Below are 24,608 nucleotides of genomic sequence, written 5' to 3'. Positions count from 1 at the left end.
ATAGACAAATATAGTAATATTTATAATACTGAATTAGTTTCATCAAACTAATAATTGAATATATTTTCATAATAAATTTGTCTTGGGTTGAAAATATTACTATATTTTTTCTACAAACTTAATCAAACTTAAAGCAGTTTGACTTTGACCAAAGTTAAAATGTATCGTAACGTTCATATGTTTGAATTAGATTGTATCATATTTAATATACCGGTAGGTGCACACATATTTCTCTCTTCTTCTACTACTTATTTTCTTTTTTGGTACCTCTGGTGAATTGTGTTCATGAGTTGCATCATGCGTGTCATGCAACGGGGGCTATATATGGTGAGCTCTTGTGACTTGGTTTATGGTGCTACGCTCCCACTACGTTTTGTTCGGCTGTTTGGAGGGCGAAATGGTCGATCTAAGCATACGAATCTTGTGAAATTGGTAAGCGCACTGAATTGAAATTTTTGAGTTTTCATTTTTCGAATTCTGAGTGTAGCTAGCAGATGCCTTCGTTTCCATTTCGGCGCGAGTTAGGATTACTTTGAAACTATATACTGTTCTTATCCCTGTATTTAATTGGTAAGCTCACCGCCGTGTAACTTTCAGGTTGCGTGTGCGATTTTTTTTTTCAACAACAAAATAAAAAACCGATGAGTTAGAGAGACAGAGAGCAGTCTTCAGAGCAAGGTTTGAATAAGACGGTTCTCAGGTCTTTAGGTTCTGAATAAATATAATCTTCAGGTTTTGAATAAATATACTCCATGAAGGTCTAGCAGTAAATAATTAAGATGGTTTGAACTGAGCATCTGTAGTTAGGCAACCTTCTAGTTAGTGAAAGTTGCCATTTATCCACTATACTACGTGATAGTGACCTCTAGCTATATTACTCATTTTCATAGTCGATGCCAACGGCTAATTTCGAAAGTCCAAGCTTCATGAAAACTACTCGGCACTACCATCAGTATCAGGCTTGAGAGAACTTGGCAACAGGTAGCATTGAAAAACTGAGCTGAATTCTGAAACAAACCGGGCCAACCAACCGAATTCCTGTTCCCTCACTTTCAAAATAACTTTATTTTTTACCTCTTCCATTTGTTCCAAAATAAATTCATTTTACAATAATCATTGCATCAAAGTTGATAAAAGTAGTGAATAATACATTATCATTATGAGTAGATAAAATGTGAAATAATTACATTGAGATTTGATAAAGTAGAAATATTCTAATTTTTTTATTGATATATGTGAGATGAATGAAAAATAAAATTATTTTAGGATGGATAGAGCAGTTAACTATTCCATCTCAGTTAACCGGTGCTGATCAAAGGCTCAAAGAGATTAGGCATCTTGAAAAGCTAAAACAAGTATCCTTGCGAAAAGCCAGGTGTCCCCCTCTAACCTCTCGGAAAAAGAACAAAAAGCCCGGTCTCACCCAACTCTACACCTTCGTGCATGGTCATTGCAATCGCAAAGAGGCTTTGGTAATGGCAAGAGCTGTACATGTACTACTTCTACTGTTGCTGCTCATCAGTTGCAACTCTGATGGGCAGGCAAGCAGTGCCGCGCATGTGCTGATCTGATGTGCATTTTTTGCGAGGTGACGAACTGCATCTGCTTTTTTTTTCCCTTGCTGTGAATCTGTTTTTCTGATGAGGAGTAGAGCAGTGGTCATCTTTTTTGGGAGGGCCTTTACGCCTGTCAGATCCTGTCAGGACCGAAAGTGTCCAACGAAACCATTAACCACATAGAATCCTATGCAAAGACTGGGGTCAGTCCCCACCTCGGTTCTTGGTTGTCCCAGCTGGTCTTGCAGTGGTCTTCACTAATCACTCTTCAGTCTTCACCTCGGCTTCTGCGGACATGTTGCAGTCTTGCAGATCAAGTGCATATAGCAGCAGTAGATGAATAGCGAAGTCAAAAAAAAAAAAAAGAATAGAGAAGATCGTACTAGGAGTGAGTACATGGTAGTAGTAACTGCGAGTGTATGTACATGTAGTATGTGAGTGGAACTACACGATGAACTCGCAGGTGGCTTCGGGCTCACCACTATGAGAGGATCATGGTCACTCACTCACTCTGCAGATGCAGTATATGCAGCAGCAGTAGCTAACAGGTGGTTTCGGTATCATATGTCAGCGGTAGCTACTGTATCTGTAGTACTGCAGACAATCCCCATTGTTAGAAAATATGCTGTCATGCAGGGGGAGAGAGAGAGCGCACGTGCGCGCGTAGAGAAGAGTGGTCTATCATGATGATCATGTATTCTGCGAGAAACGGTGGAATATTAACTGGAATAAGTGGTGACAATGTCTCAGGGTTCGTGTTGGGAGAACGTGTCGTTCTGCCACACAATGTGATACCCCTCTTATGGTCAGATGTAGAGAGTGGAGGTTGGAGGAGTAGCGGCTAGAGAACAGGGATCGGATAGATGGAGCTAAGGAAGGAAGACGAGGGGACGATGTGGCTAGATCTTAAGGGTGGGATGGTCGTAGCTAGGGGGCATGATGGGAGGACATTGCCATCACCGACCAAGGAGACGACGAGTAGATCTAGATGGCGGCGGTGCCATGTGAGTATGTGACCATATTTGGTGGCGACGACCTCTATGCTCGACGATGGCTTGCATAGAGCGTGTAGAAAGAGCTCCCATTGATTCAACCATTGGCATGGAGAAGCGGTGCGATGCGGCTTCTAATGACAAGAAGGAAGGAACGTGTGTCGTTGGTGCTCAAGATCAAGGAGGAGTGGGCTTGATCTTGAGAGCGGCACAACGATTCAGCGACGGAAGGAGAACACTATAGAGTGTCTAGTGACAGAAGAAGTAAAGGCCGCGGCAACAAGGTTTTGCCTTCGCTTGGAACTCATCGAGAGTCAGAAGTAAGGGCATGTTCACTTTGATGCCGTTTAGTTTGTTGCCAAATTTGATCAATACATACAAAGTTCTGCCAAAATTTTGACAATATCATCATCTTGCCAAAATTTTAGCATTTGCCAAAATTTGGTAAGATTTATTTTAGCTACAATCTGAATAAGCCCTAAGAGGGAAAAATAACCAAGGGGGCAAGGGTTTAAATGTGATAGAATTTTCTCATTCGAGATTTGTTTTGTAAGCTAAAAACGAATTAGAAAACTATATAAGAACTTGAATTAAAAAAATAGAGGTATTATAAGAACTTGTAAGCTACAAATTTAGAACTTGAACTATATAAGAACTTAATAAAAAATTGTGTATATACTTTCAATACTATTATATTTTAGCTGTAAAAAAAACAAAATTATGACAATTTTAAGACAATTAATTTATTAGAATTTTGTATTTTTTCGCTCTTTATGTAGAGTGAATGTGAAGATGTGGCTTTACATGTAGATGAAATATTATTGAAATTATATGTACAATTTTTTCTAAAATTTTTAATAATATTTGTTAGTTAGTGTGTACGGTGTGTATACGTGAAGACTTGTGTGTATATGATATGTTCCCAAACAAATGTGGGGTGATTGAGGATAAGATTAGGTAAATAAAAAATTAAATGAGTGGTGCTTTGGTAAGGGAAGTAGTTTTCAAAAGTACTTATATTTATGTATAGAATTTAAATGGTAGAAAAAGTTTATATTTATTAGGAAATAGAGAAAAGTACGAAGCTTCCATTTTGTTCGCCCCTGCGAATTACAAAGAAGGGAAGCACCTGTCAAAAAATAGCGCCTGTATATGTCTCTCTCGATACTGTTTACAAAGATTTTCAAACACAGCAGCTTTGAGTCACCGAAAAATAACATACTACTAGCAGCTATGAGGATATATGCTATGCAAATGCGATGCTGTGTTTGTGTGCATCCGTCTCTGCTACAACCTACAGCTTCAGGCATCGTCAGAGCAGAGGAGCAGAGAAAACATGGACTTTTTCTGGGTTTGATTTAGGCCCATTCGTTTCATCCAGACACAGCTGCGGCGGCGGCGGTGGCCGTGGTTAACTGGGCCGAAATATCAGGCCTTTCCCAACCAAGCCCATCATTTGGTTCCCAAACACTTGATTTCCAGAACGATTTTGCTAGATATTTGTCGACAAATTTTTCCTCAAAAATTTGACAGATGTAATTACAGTACAATCGTAGTATAATTACACTGTAACTTGCATGTAATTAAACAGTAACTATAGTGTAACTTGTATGTAACTTTCAAAAATCTCTCCGTAACATATTATTTCCGTAAAATGGAGATCATGGGATCAAATTCTTTCATATATGTGTGTGCTATGATTTGTTTTCTTCCTCACCAAAATAAATCTTGTAATAGATCTAACGATTCAAAATTATGTGAAACTTACATATAAGTTACAGTGTAGTTACATGTAAGTTACAGTGTAATTAAACTACGATTGTACTATAGTTACAAATTTGAGGAAAAATTTGTCGACAAATGTATAGGTAGTCCCATTTTGTCCAAGAAATTAAAACATGTGACCTGTTTGATCTAAGGAAAAAAAAATGATCAAGTTGAGACATCATATGTTGGATCATCCCATCGTCATATCTCTTCTTGCGCGGATCTTGGTCGCCCCCATCGTCGTTTGGCCAAATATAGATAATACGTCATTCAGCGTATTAGCAAAATAATAATAATTTATAAGTAAGACTTTTATATATGAGTTCTTAGCAACTTAAATATCAATGTAAAAAATAAAGTTAAAAATTTTTAAATCAACTTCAAAATCAGATTTGAAAGTTCAAATTTTGACCGTGGCTGATGCCGTATGGAGGAGACGATGGGGCCTCCGTCACCCGTAAGTGCTCGCCGGTATCCGTCCTCCAGTAGGTGTAGCCTGTGCCATCACGTTTTGGCCTCCTACTTGATTTCATTATAACTAGCGATTAGAATCTGCTGCTTGTATTTGAGTATTTCAAAGCTTGCGACTACTCCTTACTGAGATAAACGGTAAGGATTCAGAATCTGGATTGCACATCTTCAATACCAAACCACTGGCACTCAAGATAGAGATTTCAGAATCTGTGACGGCACTCAAGATCGCGCTGTCCATAGAGGCGGACGCGGAGAAGGACAGGGAGGGAGAAAGAATCGCTCGGTCAGGGTGGAGGAGGTTCTTCGTGATCTTGGTGGAGAGGCTACTGGTTGTTGATTTCTTGGAGAGAGAAGCAGAGGGGAGGGCGAGCGAGTTGGAGTTCTTGGAGGGAGTCGGGAGGAAGAAGACGACCTATTTATTTGCGAATTTGGGTGGATACGGGCTGAAACTTCCTGGGCTTTTGCAGATTGATGTGCCGATTGCAGTCACTATGGAGCAGGAAAGCCCATATTCAGGAATAAGGTAACACCTCTTTTAGGGGTGAATAAGTTCACTTTACGTCCCTCAATTTGTCGCCGAGTCTTAAATTTATCCCTCAAACCGTAATACCATATATAACACATCACTCAACTCACAAAACCAGTACAAATAAGCTCCCAAGGCGGTTTGGATGGCGATTTCGGCTAATGTGACGTTGACGTGGCATTTAAAGTCAGACCCACAACTCAATGAGTATTCGGTTAAAAATAAAAAAATTACAATGGGACCCACATCATCACCCTCTCTCTTTCCCATCTTCTCTCCCTTCCTCCTCTCTTTCCTTTCTTCGTTGTCATCGGCGCATGCCGCCGCTGTGCCCGACCTTGCCAAGCGTTTCGCTTATTTCACTCTAGGTGGGCGAGGTGCACATAGACAACGGTGCCCAGTCGTGATGGGTGCTCAGAGAAGATGGCACGGGCTCTTGCCGTGCTAGGCCGCCACGGGGAGTAGTCGAGTGAATTGAGGGTGGGAAAGGGTGGCGGGCAAACCCGTCGGAGCTCGAGCTCACCAGACCGATGTGTGAGGGAGTGGGATAGCGTCATTGAGGAACAACCGTATGACAGGGGGCGATGTGCGCGCGGACAAGGTGTGTGTGAACCACAGTGGCTAGCGGGGGCAGGTGGCCAAGGGAGGGAAGGTAGGAAAGGGAGGGGTAGGCAGCTAGCGAGCCTGTATGAGGTCGAGCTTGCCCGGCCTCCATGCGAGGGAGGTGGAGATGGGGGAGAGAGAGAGAGAGATGGCTCAGTTAAGGAGCGACCAGATGACGGGGAGACGGCGTGCAGGCGTGCGTGTGGACCATGGGGGTAGGTGGGTAGAGGCTAGGGCGTTGGCAAGGCGCGGGCTGCCGCCATTATGGACCACCATTGAGGGGAGGGGGGGGGGGTTCCCACAGCCCTCCTCCACGAGATCGACCCGTCGCTGCGCCCGTGCCATCCCTATTGCCACCACACATCTTCCCGCAACCATTCCACCCATACTACAATGGATATCTCAACAAGACTAGCACGAATCTCAACAAATATATTTTTCAGCGGTACAAAAGGACTCAACATTAGGGGTGGATTCAAAATTCTCAAGGAGATACCTTTTTTTCATCTTACTCAAATAGTTATAAAAAAATTTGAAAAAAAGAGAATATGTATTAACATGTGATATATCACTCCATAAAAATGCAAGTTAAATTTGAATTTCTACGAGTTGCAAAAAAAAACTAGTAAACGTATATTCACAGTCAAATTTATTTTTTCCGTTGCTGTAGAAATTAAATTTGATTTTGTGAACTGATCTATCACATACTAATAATCTATCTAGTCGATTTTTTTTTAAAAAATGTATAACCATTTAAGAGACATAAAACAACGACAGGACGTCCTTTAAGAGTTTTGAATACTTTCCCCATCGGCATTATCAAATCGACACACTGAACAGCCAATCTCTTCTCTACTAGTATTATAAAAATTGAAGAAGTTTTTGCCGGTACTTTGGTATGTCTTCTGTGTTTTGAGTCAGTTTTTAATTTGTCCACTTTTGAAAATACAGAAGGAGTCATATAAGAAGTCTCTCTATAAAAAAACTCGCATGCTAACCCGAGACAATCGGACTTCTAACTGAAGCTTATGATTTTCTAAAAATATATATAACAAAGTGAATTCCCACAGTGAATAATAAGATTAACTGAAGATGTTTTCTAGTAAATAAATAAATAAATAAAACCACACTTAGTAGATAGAGTTTGACAGTGAAATGCTCACTCGTCGGACATCTTGATCTTCTTGATCGACGGCGAGTCGCCCTCGTCGTCGTCGTCGACGCCGACATGGCCTCTGCGCTTCGGCTCCCATGCAGCGTCAAGCCAGGCGCGCCGCTCTTGAAGGAATCGCTCCATGAACCCCATGACATCCTCGAACTCTCCCGCGTCCTCCGACGCCAGGTCGAACACCTTGCTCGACAGCTGCTTCATCTCCTCCACCCTCTCCATCTTAGCTTTGGAATTCCGCCGCTGCCGCCGCGGCACGAAGCAGTCCGGCATCCGCGACACGCCGCGGTGGGTGATCACGCGGAGGATGTGGCGGCACGGGAGGCGATCGCTCTCCATCTTCCGGCAGCTGCACGTCACGGCCATCTTCCCGTCGTCGATGTCGTCGGTGCCGAGGGCGCCGCCGCGGTCGCACCATTGCACGACGAAGGGTGCGACACCGCCGCCGGCGGCGGCGGCGGCTTCCTGCTTGGGCGCGAGCAGGTAGATCTTTACGTCGGGGCTGGACATGGTGGGCAGCGTGTCGACGACGGCGAAGCCGTCCATCTTCTCGATCTCCTCGCGGACGAGGTGGAAGTTGGCCGGGGTGAAGCGCCGCGCGGCGTGCGCCTCGAGGAACTGGTGATTGGTGGTCAGCGGCAGCCGGGACATGGAGGCCGCGTCGTCGAGCTCGGCGTCGTCGGCGCGCAGGCGCCAGGTCCAGTAGTCGGCGTGGCGCAGCAGGTCGTGCAGCGACATGTCGTCGGCGAGGCCCGTGTGGAGGCCCGTGGCGAGGCACTCCGTCCGCTGGTCGCTCGCCATGCCGAGGAAGAGCTTGTGGCGGGTGAACGCGGCGGCCCAGAGCTCCCTCCTCGCGTGCATCGTCGCCAGCCAGCCCTCGTTCTCGGCGGTCCCGTGCATCGCCATGAACCTGCTCCACCGCTCGTCGAACGCCGCGGGCGAGCACGCGTCGCGCGCCAGCGACATGAAATCATCCCGCGCCGGGCCATCGACGAGGTGCTCCCCGGCCCACCGCTCCACGTGCCACGCGCACACGCGGTGGTTGGACTCCGGGAACACGGCCTTGACGGCGGCGATCACCGCGTCGCCGCCGTCGGTGATGACGGACTTGGGCACATCCCCCTGGATCGACTCCTTGAACGCGCGCAGCAGCCAGATGCACGAGTCGACGGAGCCGTCCGCGACGACGCCGCAGCCGAACAAGGCGGGGCGGCGGTGGCGGCTCATCCCGAGGAACGGGACGAACGCCGCGCCGCACCTGTTCGTCCGGAACGTGGTGTCGAAGACGACGACCTCGCCGTAGTAGACGTAGTCCCAGCCCAGGCCGGAGCTCGCCCAGAAGATCCCCTCCATCCGGCCATCGGCGGCGGCGACCTTGTGGTCGTAGAATCCCTCAGGGTCGTCGTCTTTCTCGCGCAGCGCCGCGAGAATCTCGCGGGCTTCCTCGCTCTCCATCAGCGGCATCTCATGGAGCCTGCGCCACCACAGGTTAGTCGAGTGAATTGAGGCATGACCGCATGAGATGAGATAGATCGGGGAAAAGGAGGCCGCACCTCTCGATGGTCGACGACGGCGTGGAGGTGGAAGAAGGCGAGATATATAACGGAATATCGAGGGTATTCGAAACGACAAGTCTAAAATCATGGGAGTAGTTAACATATGGAGTGGTACTCACCATTTCCCATTGCATCTGTGTTCCTTTCCAAGTAGAAAACCATTCCATTTTATAGCGGCACACTTGCTAGGATTTCTACACGGTGATTTTCGGAGCAACATTCTAGATATGAATTTTCTTTAAAATTTTGTTTTAAATCCGCTTTTGGAGTAGTAGCCATTCATTTGTATTTACCTCGCTTTTGGAGTATCGCGAAATCAGCCAGCGACTCTCACCATTCAGCATGACACAAACATAGTACAACGCTTTATTATATGACAGGTATACCAGAGTCTCAGAACAATACTTGCAGCCAAAATGTTTGCATTGCTCAATTATTTTTATGACAGAGATTTCTGTAAGTTCAAGCGACAGAAAAAGAGCGCTGAAATATATTTAGAGCCGGTTGTACAGTCCAAGCAATTCCTTCAGCTTCGCCGCTTCAGGGCTGAGGCTGTCGAAGCTGACAGAGCTCGGCATCATCCATCTCCAGTTCCCTTTCTGTGGATGTAAAAAAAAAATGATGTTTTTAGAATTACTGCTTTAGCAGTATATGTGAATTATACAAGGTGATTGGATGCAGCTGATAACCTGTGTAGCTGGAGTATTCATTCTAGCAGAACTGTCGAGGCCAAGAATGTCCTGCATGGTTACCATGGATGTCCTTGCAACTGAAGAGAGGGCCGCAGTGATCAGTGCCCATGAGATTTCAGTCCTATTAGCCTCAGGCAGATACTTGAACACCTGAAACAAGAAGGCGTGAATACGACAATATGGTTGAAGGTAGTGTAATATGCCTATTTAAGAAAGTTGGGAGACACTAACAGTCTGCTTCTCTTCCTCTGGTAAAGTTTGCCACCAACCAATAACCTGAGGAATACATGGTTGAAGAGCGTCAGCATTCTTTGTATGCTTGTGTCGCTAGCAGTCCTTGACAAGATATTGAAAATAGACAGCTTTGGAATAATTTAGAAACTAACCGTGTCATTGTCGTGTGTTCCTGTGTATACTACTTGATCAAATTCATGGTTATGGGGCAAGTGTGGATTGTCAGAACCACCGCCAAAAGCTGACCACATAAAAGTGGGAGTAGGAACATTTAAACATCGACGCAATATATTCAAATATGCTCACAGTGCCTTCTCAAAAGAGAATATACACATAATCTGGCTTTGGAACATTATTACCAAACTGAAGAACTGCCATTCCAGGAGCCTCAATAGACTTCCTTAGGTCAACAACATCTTCTGTTATCACCCCCTACAAATAGTATGAGATGATCAGATAAAGCATGAGTAGAACTATGCTCGACTATATTAACCCATGATTATTATGAGGAATTCTATGTTAAATCACATTTTTGACAATCTACAGCTGATGCTGAGTAGCTTATGAATGTCTGGTTGCAGATAAAACTTGTGTAGCTGACTCGAATAAGACTTTGATGGAGAAATTATGTGAATTTCTACTTCCATATTGGTCCACAAAAGAAAAACCAATCATGGTTTTATTAGATAAATGTAAAAAAAATAGAATGCTTACCAGGTCTTCTGCTATTATGTTTATTCTACCGACAGCTTTGAATAGTGCATCAAAAAATGCATTCCTCGGTCCAGCCTACTGCCAAAGAAAAACAGAAAAGCGTACATCAGCAACAAATATTTCTGAAAAAATAAGGGGGATACCATGTACATCAAGTCAATGCTCACCCTCCAGCTTCCGACCAGCGCTACTTTTGACTCTACATGCACCGGTAACAAATTAGAAATTTGAATCTATTTACCCAAAAATATGTACTCCTATTATGTAGACAGGCTAGCTGGATGTATTTGGTTTACCAGAAGGAACTGCCCAAAAACCTGCAAGCCCCCGGAAATGGTCTATACGGAACTCATCATACAAATCAAGGGCACGATTAATCCTTTTTATCCACCATTCAAATCCACCTGCTTCCATAGCTTTCCAGTCGTACAATGGACTGTAAAGTTGCAAGTTTCACAAAGGAAATGCTGTTAATTGTATTCAACTTTTTTCCTGATCACATTGACAGGGAGCAAAGGATTACCTGTTCCAAAGCTGACCAGTTTCACTAAATGCATCAGGTGGAACACCACTAACAAAAGTCGGAAAACCATTCTTGTCCTTTACACCGGAAAAGACAATCAAGAAACAGAATGTATAGCATTTCAAGAATTCGATGACACATGACTACGAGGGAAAATTATTGAGGTGTACCAGCAAAAACGATTTCCTGTTTGCCCAAACATCTGCACTATGGTAGCCAACATATATGGGCATGTCACCCATTATGCTGATACCCAACTTCTTTGCATGTTTACGAATTCGCTGCCATTGCCTTTGAAATAAGAATTGTTGAGCCATAAATATCTCTATCTGCATAGCAAGTTAAGTAGATGAGTCCACTGGCATTTTTTTCTCTAATAATTCATTGCAATGAAAATATTATAGCTTGAAATGCTTACGAAATCCTTCTGTTTTTGATATATGTCTTCCAAGGCCCCAAGATGTCGATTTTTCAGAGGTTCAGGCCACTCATACCAGGATAATGCATCAATACTTCTGTCAATAGCAGCAAAAAGTGCAGCATCTTCAAGCCAACCTGGCAGAAAAGAGCGACTAAGGCACTGTACTGTGTATATTCTTCAGGCATACATTTCAGGATCATTGCTATTTTCTTTTTAGATGGATATTTGTAAAGGCAGACCACCTGACCCCTGATTTGAGCCGGTTATCTATCTGATGGTCTTTGTAACATAGCAACACCTAGCTATTTATTGATGCATATACCAGAGGTTTAATAGGTTGCAGTTTTGTACTTGATGTATTACCCTGTTTTTTTGCTGACATTATTGTATCTGCTATTCTCATTAAGAGTATGGAAGACTAAGACTAAGCATGGTTTGAAATTAGCAAATCAAGATTTCTTGCCTGAAATATTTGGATTTTTCTTGAAGCAGTCATATTGCGTTCTGAGCTCTCCATGGCTCTGTAGGAGCCTCTCTGCAGCCTAGAAGAAAAGATTTATCTAAAATTTTAATTATGCAATGATTCATTCCATCAATTCAGTAGTATTAATATTACTGTACACATTTCAATTGTTTGAGCTCAGTAGAAGGGTAGAACAATCAATCCAGTCGGAGGAAACAGAAAGATATGCTGAAGTGAACAAACAGTCATGAAAAACTAACCTTTGCAATAAGAGGTTCTTTCAGATTGGCGACGGTGTCAAATTCAACATACTCCATATCCCTACCATCAATTTAAAAATGTAAATGCTTGACGCCGACATTACTGTAATATTCATTAAGGAGTTCAAACTTACAAGGGGTCAGGTAGTTCATTCTCCATCAACAACCCATCTTTTACAAGCTCTTCAAGTGAAATCAAGAGGGTATTACCACAGTTTGCATCCTGCAACGCGTACCCGTATAAGTTCCATTCGATGATTGCCACATAATATGCAAGATTAGCTGGATATAGTTTCACCTGTCCTGAATATGGAGAGCCATCCTCCCCAGACTTCCTTCCCGGCGGAACAAGCGGAAGAACCTGTAAACATGGCCAGAACCAATGAATTCCTTTTCTACCACACAGTAATACATGTTTTAACACTGTACACTCCTGACTCTTCTTCCTGTTTGCTACTGATTTAACAATCTTGTGATTTGGTGCTCATTCCCATCCGTTGCTGTGACAATCAGAACGGACACATGCCATGACAGCAGCAGATAAGATGTGAGCATTTCAATCAGCAAACAACAACAGTCGCGGTCGCGCAGATTCTCAGTACCAAACAACAATCGGTATGTTTCAGCGAGAATGGACGATAATGCTTTGCTCCACGTACTGGGACAGTAGGCCCGGCTGCACTCGCAGCCCACTTGCTGGGCCCCCGTATTTTGTCTCGTTCCCCGGCCCACCAGGGCCCAGAGCGCATTCCATGGCCCACCATCCCTGGCCGTGGTGGGTCCCGCAAATGGAATGCAAAAACGCAATTAAGCTCGCTAATCAGACGCTAATCGCGGCTTAATCGGCGAGCAGATTCGATTAGCCATGGGCGCGATAATGCGAAGCTCCACTCACCTGCCAGAGCGTGCAGCCGGCGTCGCGGAGCCAGGCGAGGAAGGCGACCGCCTCGTCGCCGAGGTCGCCGATGCCGTGGGGGCCGCGGAGCGAGGTCGGGTGCAGCAGCACCCCGGCTCGCCGCCGCCGCGCCTCCTCCACGGCCGGCATCATCTGGTCGTACCCCTCGGGGAGCTCCTCCCCGACGCCCACCGCGGCCACCGCCGCCCTGTCGGGAGCCGCCACCTTTACCGCCACCTTCACCGCCTTGTCCAGAGCAACTGCCGCCGCCGCCTCCTCCTTGTCGGGCGCCACCGCCATCGCGGCGCGGCAGGAGAGGAGCCGCGCGGGGATCCCACGAAGCGGTCGCGGTCGCGGTCGCGGACGCGCTCGCGCTCGCGCGGGGATGGCCTGGGTGAGATGCGGGAGAGGGAAGGAGAGGGTGGCCATCGCCGGGGGGTGGGGGAGGCAGAGGCGGTGGGGGAGCGGAGGAATGGGGGGAATGGAGGAGAGGAGAGAGATATGGGCCGCGCGTGTGGGGGGCTGACACGTGGGGCCCACCTGTCGGGCGGGCGACCCGGGAAACGAGGCGTCGGATCACGGGACAGGGACCCCCCCCCCCTTGCCTCCCGTCTCGTCCCTTGCACGGCTACACGTGGACGGTGCCGTGGGATGGTGGGGTCCGCACGTAGGTGTGCGGCCCTCCTCTGGCACGTGGGCCCCTGCACGAGGCTAGCCGTTTACGCATTTTAGAATACACCCATTTTAAAGCATGAGGTCTCGTTTGTTTCGCTTATGTTCATGCAAACCCGTTCATTAGCAATTTAAAAGCAATTTTTATTATATGTCTTTAGCGATTTAAAGGCAAATATTGTAAAGTAAACTAAGATGAAAAAACTCACAAAATCAACTATAAAATTAAGTTTTAAAATATAAAATTTGCCTTGTAAGCATAAGAAAAATAGTGAGGCTCTTATTCAACATGTATGAGGGGGAAAAAACTAGAGGTCCCTCCAATATAAACCATCTAGTTTTTCTTTATTTTAACTACATAATTACAAAAGGTTGATGTAGATCTGACACCTCCTTTCTGTTTCATATCTCGTATTTACAATGGAATTTTTCCCTACAACCTACAAAAATTTCACGATTCTGTGAATCCTTCTTTGGGTGGTACTGGCTTCCCACCTTGTGCAGAAGCCTCCTTCTGCAATCCTGTTATTGAATCTTTTTTTGTTTTAACTATTACCTGATCTTTACACAAGGGAAAAGATTAACCTTTCTGACTTCACCACCATGGCGATGCAGTCTTCCAGGAAAGCAGAAGGGAAGAACTCCGAGGCTCCGAGCTGTCTGCGCCTCCAAATCGAGCAAAAATGGATAAGACATACGGCATGATCTATCTTTCTTCTCTTCGGGTTTACGGTGCCAAAGGTGACCGAGATTCGATGCGCGAATCAGCTATCCTGGTAACTGAAGTCACCACTGCATTGCAGAAGAAGCACCTTTGGCTGTTGAGGAGGTGCCTGGTTATGCAGCCGTAGCAGGACCTGTGATGGCATGGCTCGAATGTGGTATCCGAATCGGAATTGTAGCATATGCAGCAGTTGTCCTCCTCTTCGTTACTGGCAGTGCTGAAACCTTGCTCTTCATTGCCATCCGCTGACATAGTGATGTGCATAAAGTAATGGGAGAATTCTTCAAGCTGAGCTAGCTTTGCAAGGGAAGCGTCACCTCGGAGAACATTGCTCTGTACAACGAAAAATGAGCATACAACGAAAAATTAATCGCAAATAAGCAGTCTAACTAGATTTTTAGTAATGACCAAGTAAACCTACGGATACTGAAAGTACAAGAGAGAAATCTAACCCAATTGTAGCTCAGTAGGTACTGCAACCCAAAATGGATTGTGGCAGGGCAATCCATGCTTGTGAACACTGTAATCACATCATTTAACTCCCTATGGCCTGAAGTACTGCTGCTTTCCATAAGATTGAGGATAATGCCAACAAGAGGAGCCAAGATCATAGTGCAATTTGTTTTTTCTTGATGTTGCCCTGGCCGTCTTAGAGTCCTGCAGACACAAATTTTTAACTGGTTAACACAATGTCCATTTATATTTTCAGGAACAATATTACTAGCTGAATAAGCAAATGAGGAAGCATCTGGGTTTACTGTGAACAAATATTACCAGGATATAACAATATTGGTTCACACTTGAGTCAGCTCAAATCAACAATGAAGCAATGCGTTTTAGATTCTGACACTAAATTAAACAGCCTTTAAAGATCACTGTCTCAACTAAAAAGAAGTACAACTCTGCTAGTTTTCAGACTTCAGATTAAGATGTGGACTTACATGTCAAAGAACTCTGCATCGGCTGCTAATATGATGTGGTTCAGAATAAAGACAACTAATTCAGCCAACCTCCGCAGATTCATATCTGGCCCCATCAGGAATGCATGAGGAATCTCTCTGGTGAAGAATTCCAAAATCCTTGCAAGACTACATGATATGTCAAAAATAACACTGCACTTTCTTTGCTGCAAATCTGCAACCTGAAAAATAGGACATTGATTACCATTATTTAGCTCCACATGCATGGTTATACCACAGGAATGACACAGATTTCCCCCCCTTGGCATAAAATATTTAAAAAGCAATTAACTGGAAACCTAATGACTGGAACTGATTGTTGTCAAGAGATCCTATTAGTGTACACCTTCATCGCAGATCTAGATATATTTCAGTTTTTTAATGCATTTTGACACATGAGAAAAGAGCTTGGTGTTACTGAACTGAAAATGTAACCCGACACTAAAGCATCAATCAGCAAAGAGTTGAAGTTCTGCACAAAGGGGAATAAAAAAACAAAACAAAATCCACCTGGCGCTTCTCTTGCATCTCACGGATGGACATAGAGGACTCGGTCATAGTCCAACTTAATGTGTTGAAAAGTCGATTGAGAAAGGATAAAAACAGTTCTTCTTCATGAATACATGTCTCCCTGAGTAGGACCTTCATAAAGAAAAACAATGTAAGATCAAATAGATAGTTCTCACACAATCACACAGTAAGATATGCACAGCAGAAATAGAAGACTGAATATAATAACAGAAGTGATTGTAATATTAAAATAAACCTGGAAAATTGCAGATGATGAAGGTTCAACATTCTTAGATGAAGCAAAGCCAAAACCTTTGCAGAGTTGGAAAAGTATGTTGGTAACAGGTATCCATGATCTATTATCAAAAGCTGACAGAAGTGATCTTGGCATTCTGTTTATAGCCTCCCGATTGTTCTCAAATACAAACATGAATTCTTTATACTGTACAAGAATCGATATTGTTTGAAGAAGATGATCTTTCAAGTCTGGACTCACTATCCTTGGATCATCAAAGTGTTTGACAACAAGAGTGACCTAATGATAAGAAAATAGAGCTCTTAGTTGATACTGCAACACTGAATAATGCTAAACATAAACAAGAAACTTGCCCACAATTTGGCCAGCTACCAGTGAGCTAGTTTTATTTTGTTCTGTGCAATAGGGTGTTGCTTATTGTGAAATAAAATAAACATAAAAACACTGAATCCATCAAACTTCCTGTTATACGCATTCGACCTCACAATTTTTGCTACTAAAGTAAACCAGCAAGAACATTAGTAATGCAGGATTTAAAGGTTCTGAATGATGGGTGTGGTTAGGTGCCTTATCAAGAAAGAATGGCCATAATTAATGAGTCAAAAATCATTAAGACGCTTCTGTACATACAAATGAAGCTAGCCCATGCTTAAGAAATACTGCAGGAGAGACAAAAGGAGGATCACTCCGCCGCAGGGCATGGAAACAGTCTACCTGTACAAACAACAAAAGTGCAGGCTTCAGTATATTGTTTCAATGCAAATAACCAAGTTGGCTGTAAATGGGCGCTTCAAACCTACCAATGATTCCACATAGAATTCAGGAATATAGTGGAAAATGGAAGAAGAATCACTGAGCACCAAAAGAAGCTCCACAACCCACATGCAAGTTGCATACATTCCCCTTTGCTTCCATGAAGAAAAAACAGTGGCACGATACCTGCATGTACCATATATCGAGTCAACAAATTAGCTCTCTAGTCTGCAAAATGGTTTCATCAACTTTAGTCTGTACAAATTATCCTGTGGGAAAATCTTACTCACACCAAGGAAAGCAAAAGAACAAGCATTATAAACACCTATAAGAGTTAGAAGGTGGCTCCTAAATTATGCAAGGTAAATATATTTCCAAGAAGCTCCAGCTTCAAGGATATTTTTATCCATTTCGACATAATAAATTACTGAAACAGGAATATGTTTGTGAATATGTTCGTATAATCATTCAGAAGAAAATATGATCTAAATTATATTGTATACGGCAGAAGTGTAGTGTTTTCATATTGTCATGCAATATGTGAAGACATAATAATTTGTCCTTTCAGAAATCATACCAAACACAATGCCTGACACAATCCACCAACTCCTCATGATAACTATTGCGGGCTTCCTTCAAGCGTCTTACTTGCTCCATGCATGATTTTTCTCTTATCTGCCTATCAGTTTCTTCTAGTAAAGAAATGGATTGTGATTGCTGGGACACAAAATAGAATGCCTGAACAGAACAAACTTAATCAGAACCATAATGTAAAGCAGAATATGAAAGTATTAAGTATCCTAGTGCACTGGCAGGCATCAATGGATAAGTGGCATTGGAATATACCCTCATGGACTGGCCAGGTTGGTGTGCTTCATTTTTTTTCTAAGAGAAATAAATAAGCTAATGAACAACCGAAGTACTTAGCACATCTGGACCTGTTCTTAAACAGTATAGATGACTAATGGTTTGCCACTCCCCAATAGTGGCTTTCATGATCAGGGAGTGGCTAATCCTCAAATCACCCTAAATAGTATTGCAGAAAGTGATGCCATTATCTAGAAAATGGCTACACATACTGGCCATGCAGCTCACATACATAAGGAAAGCACATGGTGTCTAAACTCTTGGGTACATGTGCAAGGGCATAAATTAAGGACAACTCCCTATAGATTATGAATTAAGAACAGTACATGACGTAATGTTTACGGATCCTGAGGATCTCTATGTAAGCAAAGTGGTGGATCCTTGCTGCAGCATTGTATTTGTTCACCTAATTCAAGAAAAAATTAAATAATATCACTTGCCTGCCTAAAATTTGGTGAGACACCCAGATGATATAACAGCAGCATAAAATCAAGCAACTCTTCTTCTCTTAGTGCTTCTGATGAAAATTGGTTTGTCATCGACATGCTTTCTAAATGATGTAGTGCTTGATAGCCATATTCAATTTCTGATTGAGCACTTGTGATAGGTTTGTCTTCAATCTCATTACTAAGACTTCTCACACTGCATTCAGAGGCAATATGTGCAGATTTTTCATGCATGGACTTGCATGGGCCTTTCGAAGTTGATGGTATGTACTTGGCATTTTCTTTAAATCTCAGGCCAACAGTGACATCTGTGATTGAACAGCAGCAAGGTTTTTGTGCTGTAGTGTGTGTTATCCGTGTTTCTTCATCATTCATGCAACCTTCATCCCACTGCACCTCATCTTCATTGGCATCAATTTGGTGAAACATCAACAGGTGATTTAGTGATCCACCAAGTCTAGGAATTACATTGTAATAGGCATCATTCCTCAATAATAACTGTGTAGGAAACCTCCGCTTTCCACCTTTGTGGAGAAATCCAACACCAGTTCCATAATTTATTCTAGAGGATGATGCAGGTCCAGAAGAATCCATAGAAAATCCTTCAGACAACAAATGGAGGATTACAGTGTACAGTGAGACAAGCACCGTGTCATTGAAAGTCCCACTGGAAGCCATCCTATGATCTCCACCTCTAGCCTTTAGTATTGAACTTTGTACAAATGACCGAAACACAGATCCAGGAAGCAGAGGGGGAGACGTTGGTGGTACAAAGCATATCACCAAGCTGCAAAGCTCACGGTGCTTATCCTCAATCTGTAGAAGAAAAACAGTGCAAACCATAACAAACAAACAAAGATTTAAGAGTTAGAAATGGAGGGAGAGAGTTTTATCTATTTGCAAGCGATCATGTTTGTAGTTAAAATTTTAAAACATTAATCTCTAATAGAACAGAGCATAAACTTTGGATGAATTGAACATATAAGTAAGGAGAATAATAGGTAGTACACAAGTGCACAAAAGCAAGGAAGCAACACGCTGAGAAAACTAAAGGAAAAGGCAGTCTGGATTTCAAACTGGGCTAGTTACAGGGTAATACAAATTTTAATCACCAAATAGCATAGCATGCACATCCAAGAGTTGAGAAGAATAATAAAAATCCAAGCCAACAACATAAAATAGCAGAAAATTGCATATGCTAGAATAAGTTATAACAGTGGCATAATTAATTCAAGATATCATCTATCAGTAGAATTTCTCTGCGCAACTAAGGAAGAGAAAGAAAGTTCACCTTCTTAATTGCATCAGAGAGTGTTGTCATCGATAATGTCATGCTAACCTCATCTTCAGAAGACCCAGGCCACCAAACAGAAGGTACAAGGTACTGCAAGTCCTGCTTGTTTGGAATCTTCATCGTAAGAAATCCTTCAAATGAGAATGCAAAATCTTCTGACTTCCACCACAGATGCATTACATCTTTATGCCTAAGAATGTGGCAAGCCAGCGCTAAAAATGGATATGGTCCAGAAAATGGGCATTCTGTCAACACAAGTGGAGCAGCTTTGCACATACAAGAAAGAGCCACAATGAGCTCCTGCAGTAATGAACTGCACCCCGGGAACTGTAGAAAAAGTTCAAGAACCTGGTCAAGGCATAAGAAATCATGCGGCTCCCGTACCCTGAAAACATCTGTAAGAAGGGTGATGAAAGATCCCCAGGTGATATATTCAGAACACCCTTGGCTTCCTTCAGCGGCACCGAAAAATTCTGCACATATCCCTTCCGAAATTGGTCGAAATAGTTCACGTAAAGGTGCAAATTTCTTGACCCTCCTTAGTTTCTCGAAGTATGCAGATTCAGATTTTTCCAGATTTTGAACTTCTAGTAGACGGAACAAACATCTAAGAAGATATGCCGCAAACATACAAAAATGTGGCGGTGCCTCAATTGAATTGAACCCATCTACAGGATACCTGAATGGATGTGAGCCGAAGTTCAGATGGCAACGCTCACCTTCTGAGAGAGAAATTGCAGGATAGTAGCCTTTCCTAGGTCCCACTTTGCGAATCCCATCAAAGGCAACACCAAGAAAATTCCCATTCCTGTAGAAACTGATCTCCCCAGCATCCAAGTTGATGCAGCAACCAATCACATCTCCTACTGCCCACATCTGCCCATATTGTTCTGGATCGTTGTTCCATTTGGTCACCCGCCGGCCATCAAATGCATATGAATCATCAGAATCACCAACTCCTTTCTGATCAGTGAAGGGGCACGAGAGAGTAGCCCATCCAAGCTGCTGCACTCCGGACGTCTCCAGGGTAACCTCATACATCCACTTGCCATTCCACACGCAGGCGTTAGCCCTAGCGCTGCTGAATGATGCCGAGCTCTCAACAAGCAAAGGTCCCCAAATGCTCTTGAACTTGCCACAAATGCTCGAATCATCAAGAACAACCTTAGTTTGCCCAGCACCTTTATCCACAATCAGAACACCATCATCATATTTACGGCTATCTTTCCCGCCAAGATCAAACTTCCTTGCCTGATTCCGCAATACCGAGCGCACAAATCCCACATCAATCGGACCCGGAGGCCGGACCACCGACTTGTGAGGGAGATCAAATATATGCTCTAGCGTCCTCTCAATATCCTGGTGCCCAATCTCGTCATGGTACGATACCAAGTGCGACTTCTGGGAACTAACCTTCGCTTTATCTCTAGATGATAACAACTGCGCCAACCCAGGGGAGAACCCACTCCTTCCAGGGCTGGACATAACGTGGGGGAAATGAACTGCTACTCGTGCTCCGCCGCGAACCAATCAAATCCGCGACGAACTCGATGGATCGGTGCGCTCATCCCAGTGATAACGATGCCAATTTGATCGCTCGCAGCTAAGAGAGAGGGCGGGACAAACCTCTTGCAACAATCCAAACGAAATTAGGGTTCGTCACCAACTCGAGAAATCAGCCCCAAGTCTCGATTGATCTGCACCCCAGGGCAGTACGGTGGAGTGGAGGAGGATGGAGTGAAGAGTAGAGATGAACGGGGATGGCCGGAGGAGAGTAGACCGAGAGGAGAGGCGCCGATTGCTCGCCGCGCCGCCGCCGCCGCCGCCGCGAGGTGAAGAGGAATAGAAATGGGTAGTGCCGTAGTGCTGGAAATGGAGCGAGGGAGTATTTTTTGTGTTTGGTGAGGTTTTTTTCGCGCACGAGGAAATTTTGAAAAAAGTTGTGGGACCTATTTGCAAATTTTCCCTGTCGAGTTTGGATAACTTTTATTTTCTCTGTTTATCCTTTTTTTTTTTTTTGTCTGTGTGTGTCTTTTAAGAATTATAAAATGATGATGATCTTCTACCGTATGATGATTTTTTTTTTGGATAACTCGGTATGATGAATTAAGATTGTATTAATACCGTATAATAAGAGAGTAAATATCGATGAGGTTATGGGTTAATAGTTTATCTAGTAACTTTTCTTCGATATTAGATTCTAAAATTTAAATCCAACGCTGACTGTAAGCATTGCAGTAAACATCTTTTCTCTTGTTATTGTTGATCTTTTTATCGTCTCCCGTTGAGTTAAGGGACGATGTATGTAATTCTGATTACTTGTGTTGTTGGAGGTATTTTTAGAATTATAATAATAGAGAAAATGGAATATTATTTTATGTAAAAGTGTAAATAAGAAATTATTCAAACATTAGTTAAAAGAGGGGAATCGGGGATGGCCATTGAACATGGAAAGAGGACAAATGGATTGATTAAAATGACCTCTTTCAATTGACCTTTTCTTGTACGGCATGCAATTTGTTTTGATGGATTAATTCTTCCTTTATCTAATGGAATAATTTTTGGAGGAGTCAACTTCAACTGGATTCGCATGATAGTATGGCTGACTTGTTCATTTCAATTAAATATAGCACCTCTAGTGATACTCCTCCTGGTAAATAGAGGATGCTAGCATTAACCTTTTACAAAAGCATTTTCTATTTGTTAATCTCTTTCTTGAATCAAGCATTGTGCGAGTTAAAACCAAAGTTGTTGATTGAGCAAAATTAGATGCAAGGGATGCACATCGACAATAAATCAATACTAACATTATGACATCAAAGATGTTTCAGATTATAAAACTTTATAACATTACTCACATTCATATTGATGTTAATGAATTTAGGCACACATGTACGTCTAGATTCATTACCATGCATATGAATGTGGACAATACTAAAAAGTCTTTTAATATGAAACGGAGGAAGTAGTTATTAGAGTACAATCAACTATTTTTCTCTAAAGAAAAGTTCTTACTAGTTCAAAGAAATTGATCCACGAAAGAGACTACTTCGCAATCAGAAGTAAAAATATAAGCCATACAAATCAGAACAGATAGATGGGTCTCCATGTAAAACCGCAAAAATGATGTACAATCATTACCAATACCAACCGATCAAAAGGAAGATAAGAAAAAGAAATATAAAAAACAAGCCTTGTGCTCATGGATATGAATAGCCACGAGTACAAAAAAGCAAAATATATATAAAAAAAACAGCGGTGTTGGATGCTTCAAAACGAAATGATCGTAGAAAGTTTTGAGCAGAATCATATTCTGGAGGATGAAAGAAAGGAAAGATGCTCTGGAGACGTCTACGCGACGTAGTAGGCACGTAGCCAACCTGTACGATATTCTCGTCCATCACCATAAACGGACGAGATACTCTATTACTTTACTGATGATCGTCGTGCAACGAAAAACTTTTCAAGAAATTTCCTCTTCACCTTTTATTTTCTTCCTTTTAGTTTTGATGATGAGCCCTCTTGTTTCGTTTGATTTTTGTTTTAGGGCCCGTTAATCCGTGATGCGTGTTGTTGCTTAACGTTTCGCTTGTCCATGATTAGAGGAGAGACAGCGACGTTCGGCGGGGTGTAACCGTGTAATAGCAGAGCAACGCGCGTGTGGCGCGCGGAAAGACCGACACGCGTGCGCGCCGCGGCGGGCGGGTTCGTGTGCTGCGGATGTCCTGTTCTTTTCCTGTGCCCACATTTTTCAAATTACTAGATGTGAATTTCGTGCTAAAACTTTTTATATACTTTCTTCAATCAAAAAATTAGTCTGGTACTCCTTCTAAATTGATAATACTTATTGTTTTGAATAAGGCCACGATCTCTAAAAAATAACTTTAACCGTTATTTTTCATTATAATATGTATAAAGTGTTAATAAATATTTGATTTTATTAAAGTACTTTTTAGACTAATCTATACATATAGTCATCATATTTAAAAGACAAATATTTTAAAAATAATTTATAATTAAATATTCTAAATTTTGATCTCACTATTATCTAATACGATAAGTCGTATCAGCCCAAAAATTTCGGGCTAAACAGTGATTGATAATTGTTGACGCCTTTTGTATTAGTATGTTATATTGGACTGCTTTGCCCTGCATGCATGCAAATAAAAACCAAGCAAAAAAGCTAGGGAATTGGATCTTTAGCTCGCACCGATGCAGGTGATTGGTTCAAACCAACGGTAGTGATTACCATTAGCACAAATATATATATATATATATATATATATATATATATATATATATATATATATTTATATATATATTTAAGATAATGGAGCACAATACTATATTTAATATGGGTAAAATAGTAAATTGATATCTTAATAAATCACTGCTTGGTATGTGAGATCATGTTCGAAACGTCAATAATTTTGAAACCGGAGAGACTAGAAGTTATTTTAAAATATCAAATATATCAAATTGTTAAGTCGTAATAATTAAATTTAATTAATTATGTGCTAGTAGCTTTCTCGTTTTACGTGCGCCAACTTATTATTCATCTTCGTCAATTCAAAGTGTGTGCGAGTGTGTGACTGCCGTTGCCAATTGCTAACATAAGTCCAATTTACTTTCCTTCCGTCACGTATTATTTATAAGGATTTATTAGAACAAGACATTAAATTATATTAGAACCCTCTATTAGGTTTGAAGTTTTCATATTATAACCCTATGCATGAATGACATAGTTTAGCCCTGAATTAATTACACTCTTAGCATGTGTTTAGCTGCAAGGTTTTGGTGAGTTGGACTGGGGCCATCCTATATTTAATGGTGTTTAGTTGAAGGACTTCATGAGTTGAGTTGGGTCAAAAAGGAATATTCTCCCTATATTCGGGGTGGTTTGGCCCGTGAAAAAAAGTAGCGGATCACTCCATCTCACCTTCGGAGTCGCGCATCACGTGTGTTACGCGTGTGTGGGATAGGGTAACCCTATCTCTTTTTTCTCCCCCTTCACCGTATCACCATCTAGATTGAGAGAAAAAAGAGGGTGATGGCGGCGCCATCGCGCGCAACAGCCGGCAACGCCGGTGTCGTGCGACGGGGCCAGCGGCGCCCGTGCCATCCTCCCTTCTCTGTCCTCCTTCCTCCCATCTCTCTCTCGCCACTCCCCCTCCTCATCTCATAGTTGGCGGCGACGGCAGGAAGGGAAGACGGTGGTGGTGGTGGCGAGAAGCAAAAACCGATTGCGGGAACCTACTACAGCGTCCTAGTGCCATCCTCTCT

General features: G+C 42.7%; 3 protein-coding genes across 3 annotated transcripts; all 3 read right to left on the bottom strand.

Moving 5' to 3' along the window:
- Window positions 1–6,840: 6,840 nt before the first annotated feature.
- Window positions 6,841–8,877, bottom strand: LOC127780599 (protein FAR-RED IMPAIRED RESPONSE 1-like). The gene is made up of 2 exons (XM_052307521.1): window positions 8,640–8,877; window positions 6,841–8,560 (listed from the first exon to the last, which is right to left on the bottom strand). Exons 1-2 carry the CDS (start codon window positions 8,807–8,809, stop codon window positions 7,078–7,080), a joined length of 1,653 nt encoding a protein of 550 aa, XP_052163481.1. The 5' UTR covers window positions 8,810–8,877; the 3' UTR covers window positions 6,841–7,077.
- A 170-nt stretch (window positions 8,878–9,047) lies between these two features.
- Window positions 9,048–13,319, bottom strand: LOC127780598 (4-alpha-glucanotransferase DPE1, chloroplastic/amyloplastic). Its single transcript, XM_052307520.1, has 16 exons — window positions 12,845–13,319; window positions 12,248–12,310; window positions 12,084–12,172; window positions 11,950–12,010; window positions 11,690–11,768; window positions 11,224–11,360; window positions 10,976–11,134; window positions 10,806–10,882; window positions 10,579–10,718; window positions 10,450–10,481; window positions 10,283–10,357; window positions 9,928–10,000; window positions 9,721–9,809; window positions 9,566–9,610; window positions 9,332–9,484; window positions 9,048–9,241 (listed from the first exon to the last, which is right to left on the bottom strand). The coding sequence occupies exons 1-16, from the start codon at window positions 13,271–13,273 to the stop codon at window positions 9,137–9,139; spliced, it is 1,806 nt and encodes a 601-aa protein (XP_052163480.1). The 5' UTR covers window positions 13,274–13,319; the 3' UTR covers window positions 9,048–9,136.
- A 410-nt stretch (window positions 13,320–13,729) lies between these two features.
- LOC127779239 (E3 ubiquitin-protein ligase RKP) lies at window positions 13,730–21,202 on the bottom strand. The gene is made up of 10 exons (XM_052305975.1): window positions 19,323–21,202; window positions 18,026–18,847; window positions 17,296–17,456; window positions 16,766–16,904; window positions 16,596–16,679; window positions 15,966–16,244; window positions 15,710–15,841; window positions 15,182–15,381; window positions 14,693–14,897; window positions 13,730–14,573 (listed from the first exon to the last, which is right to left on the bottom strand). The coding sequence occupies exons 1-10, from the start codon at window positions 20,808–20,810 to the stop codon at window positions 14,244–14,246; spliced, it is 3,840 nt and encodes a 1,279-aa protein (XP_052161935.1). The 5' UTR covers window positions 20,811–21,202; the 3' UTR covers window positions 13,730–14,243.
- Window positions 21,203–24,608: the final 3,406 nt, after the last annotated feature.

The sequence above is a fragment of the Oryza glaberrima genome, chromosome 7 (assembly GCF_000147395.1).
Source record: "Oryza glaberrima chromosome 7, OglaRS2, whole genome shotgun sequence".
In the NCBI taxonomy this organism is placed as follows: Eukaryota; Viridiplantae; Streptophyta; class Magnoliopsida; order Poales; family Poaceae; genus Oryza; species Oryza glaberrima.
Note: the sequence above shows the minus strand (reverse complement) of the source record. Positions and strands in the feature narration are given on the sequence as shown.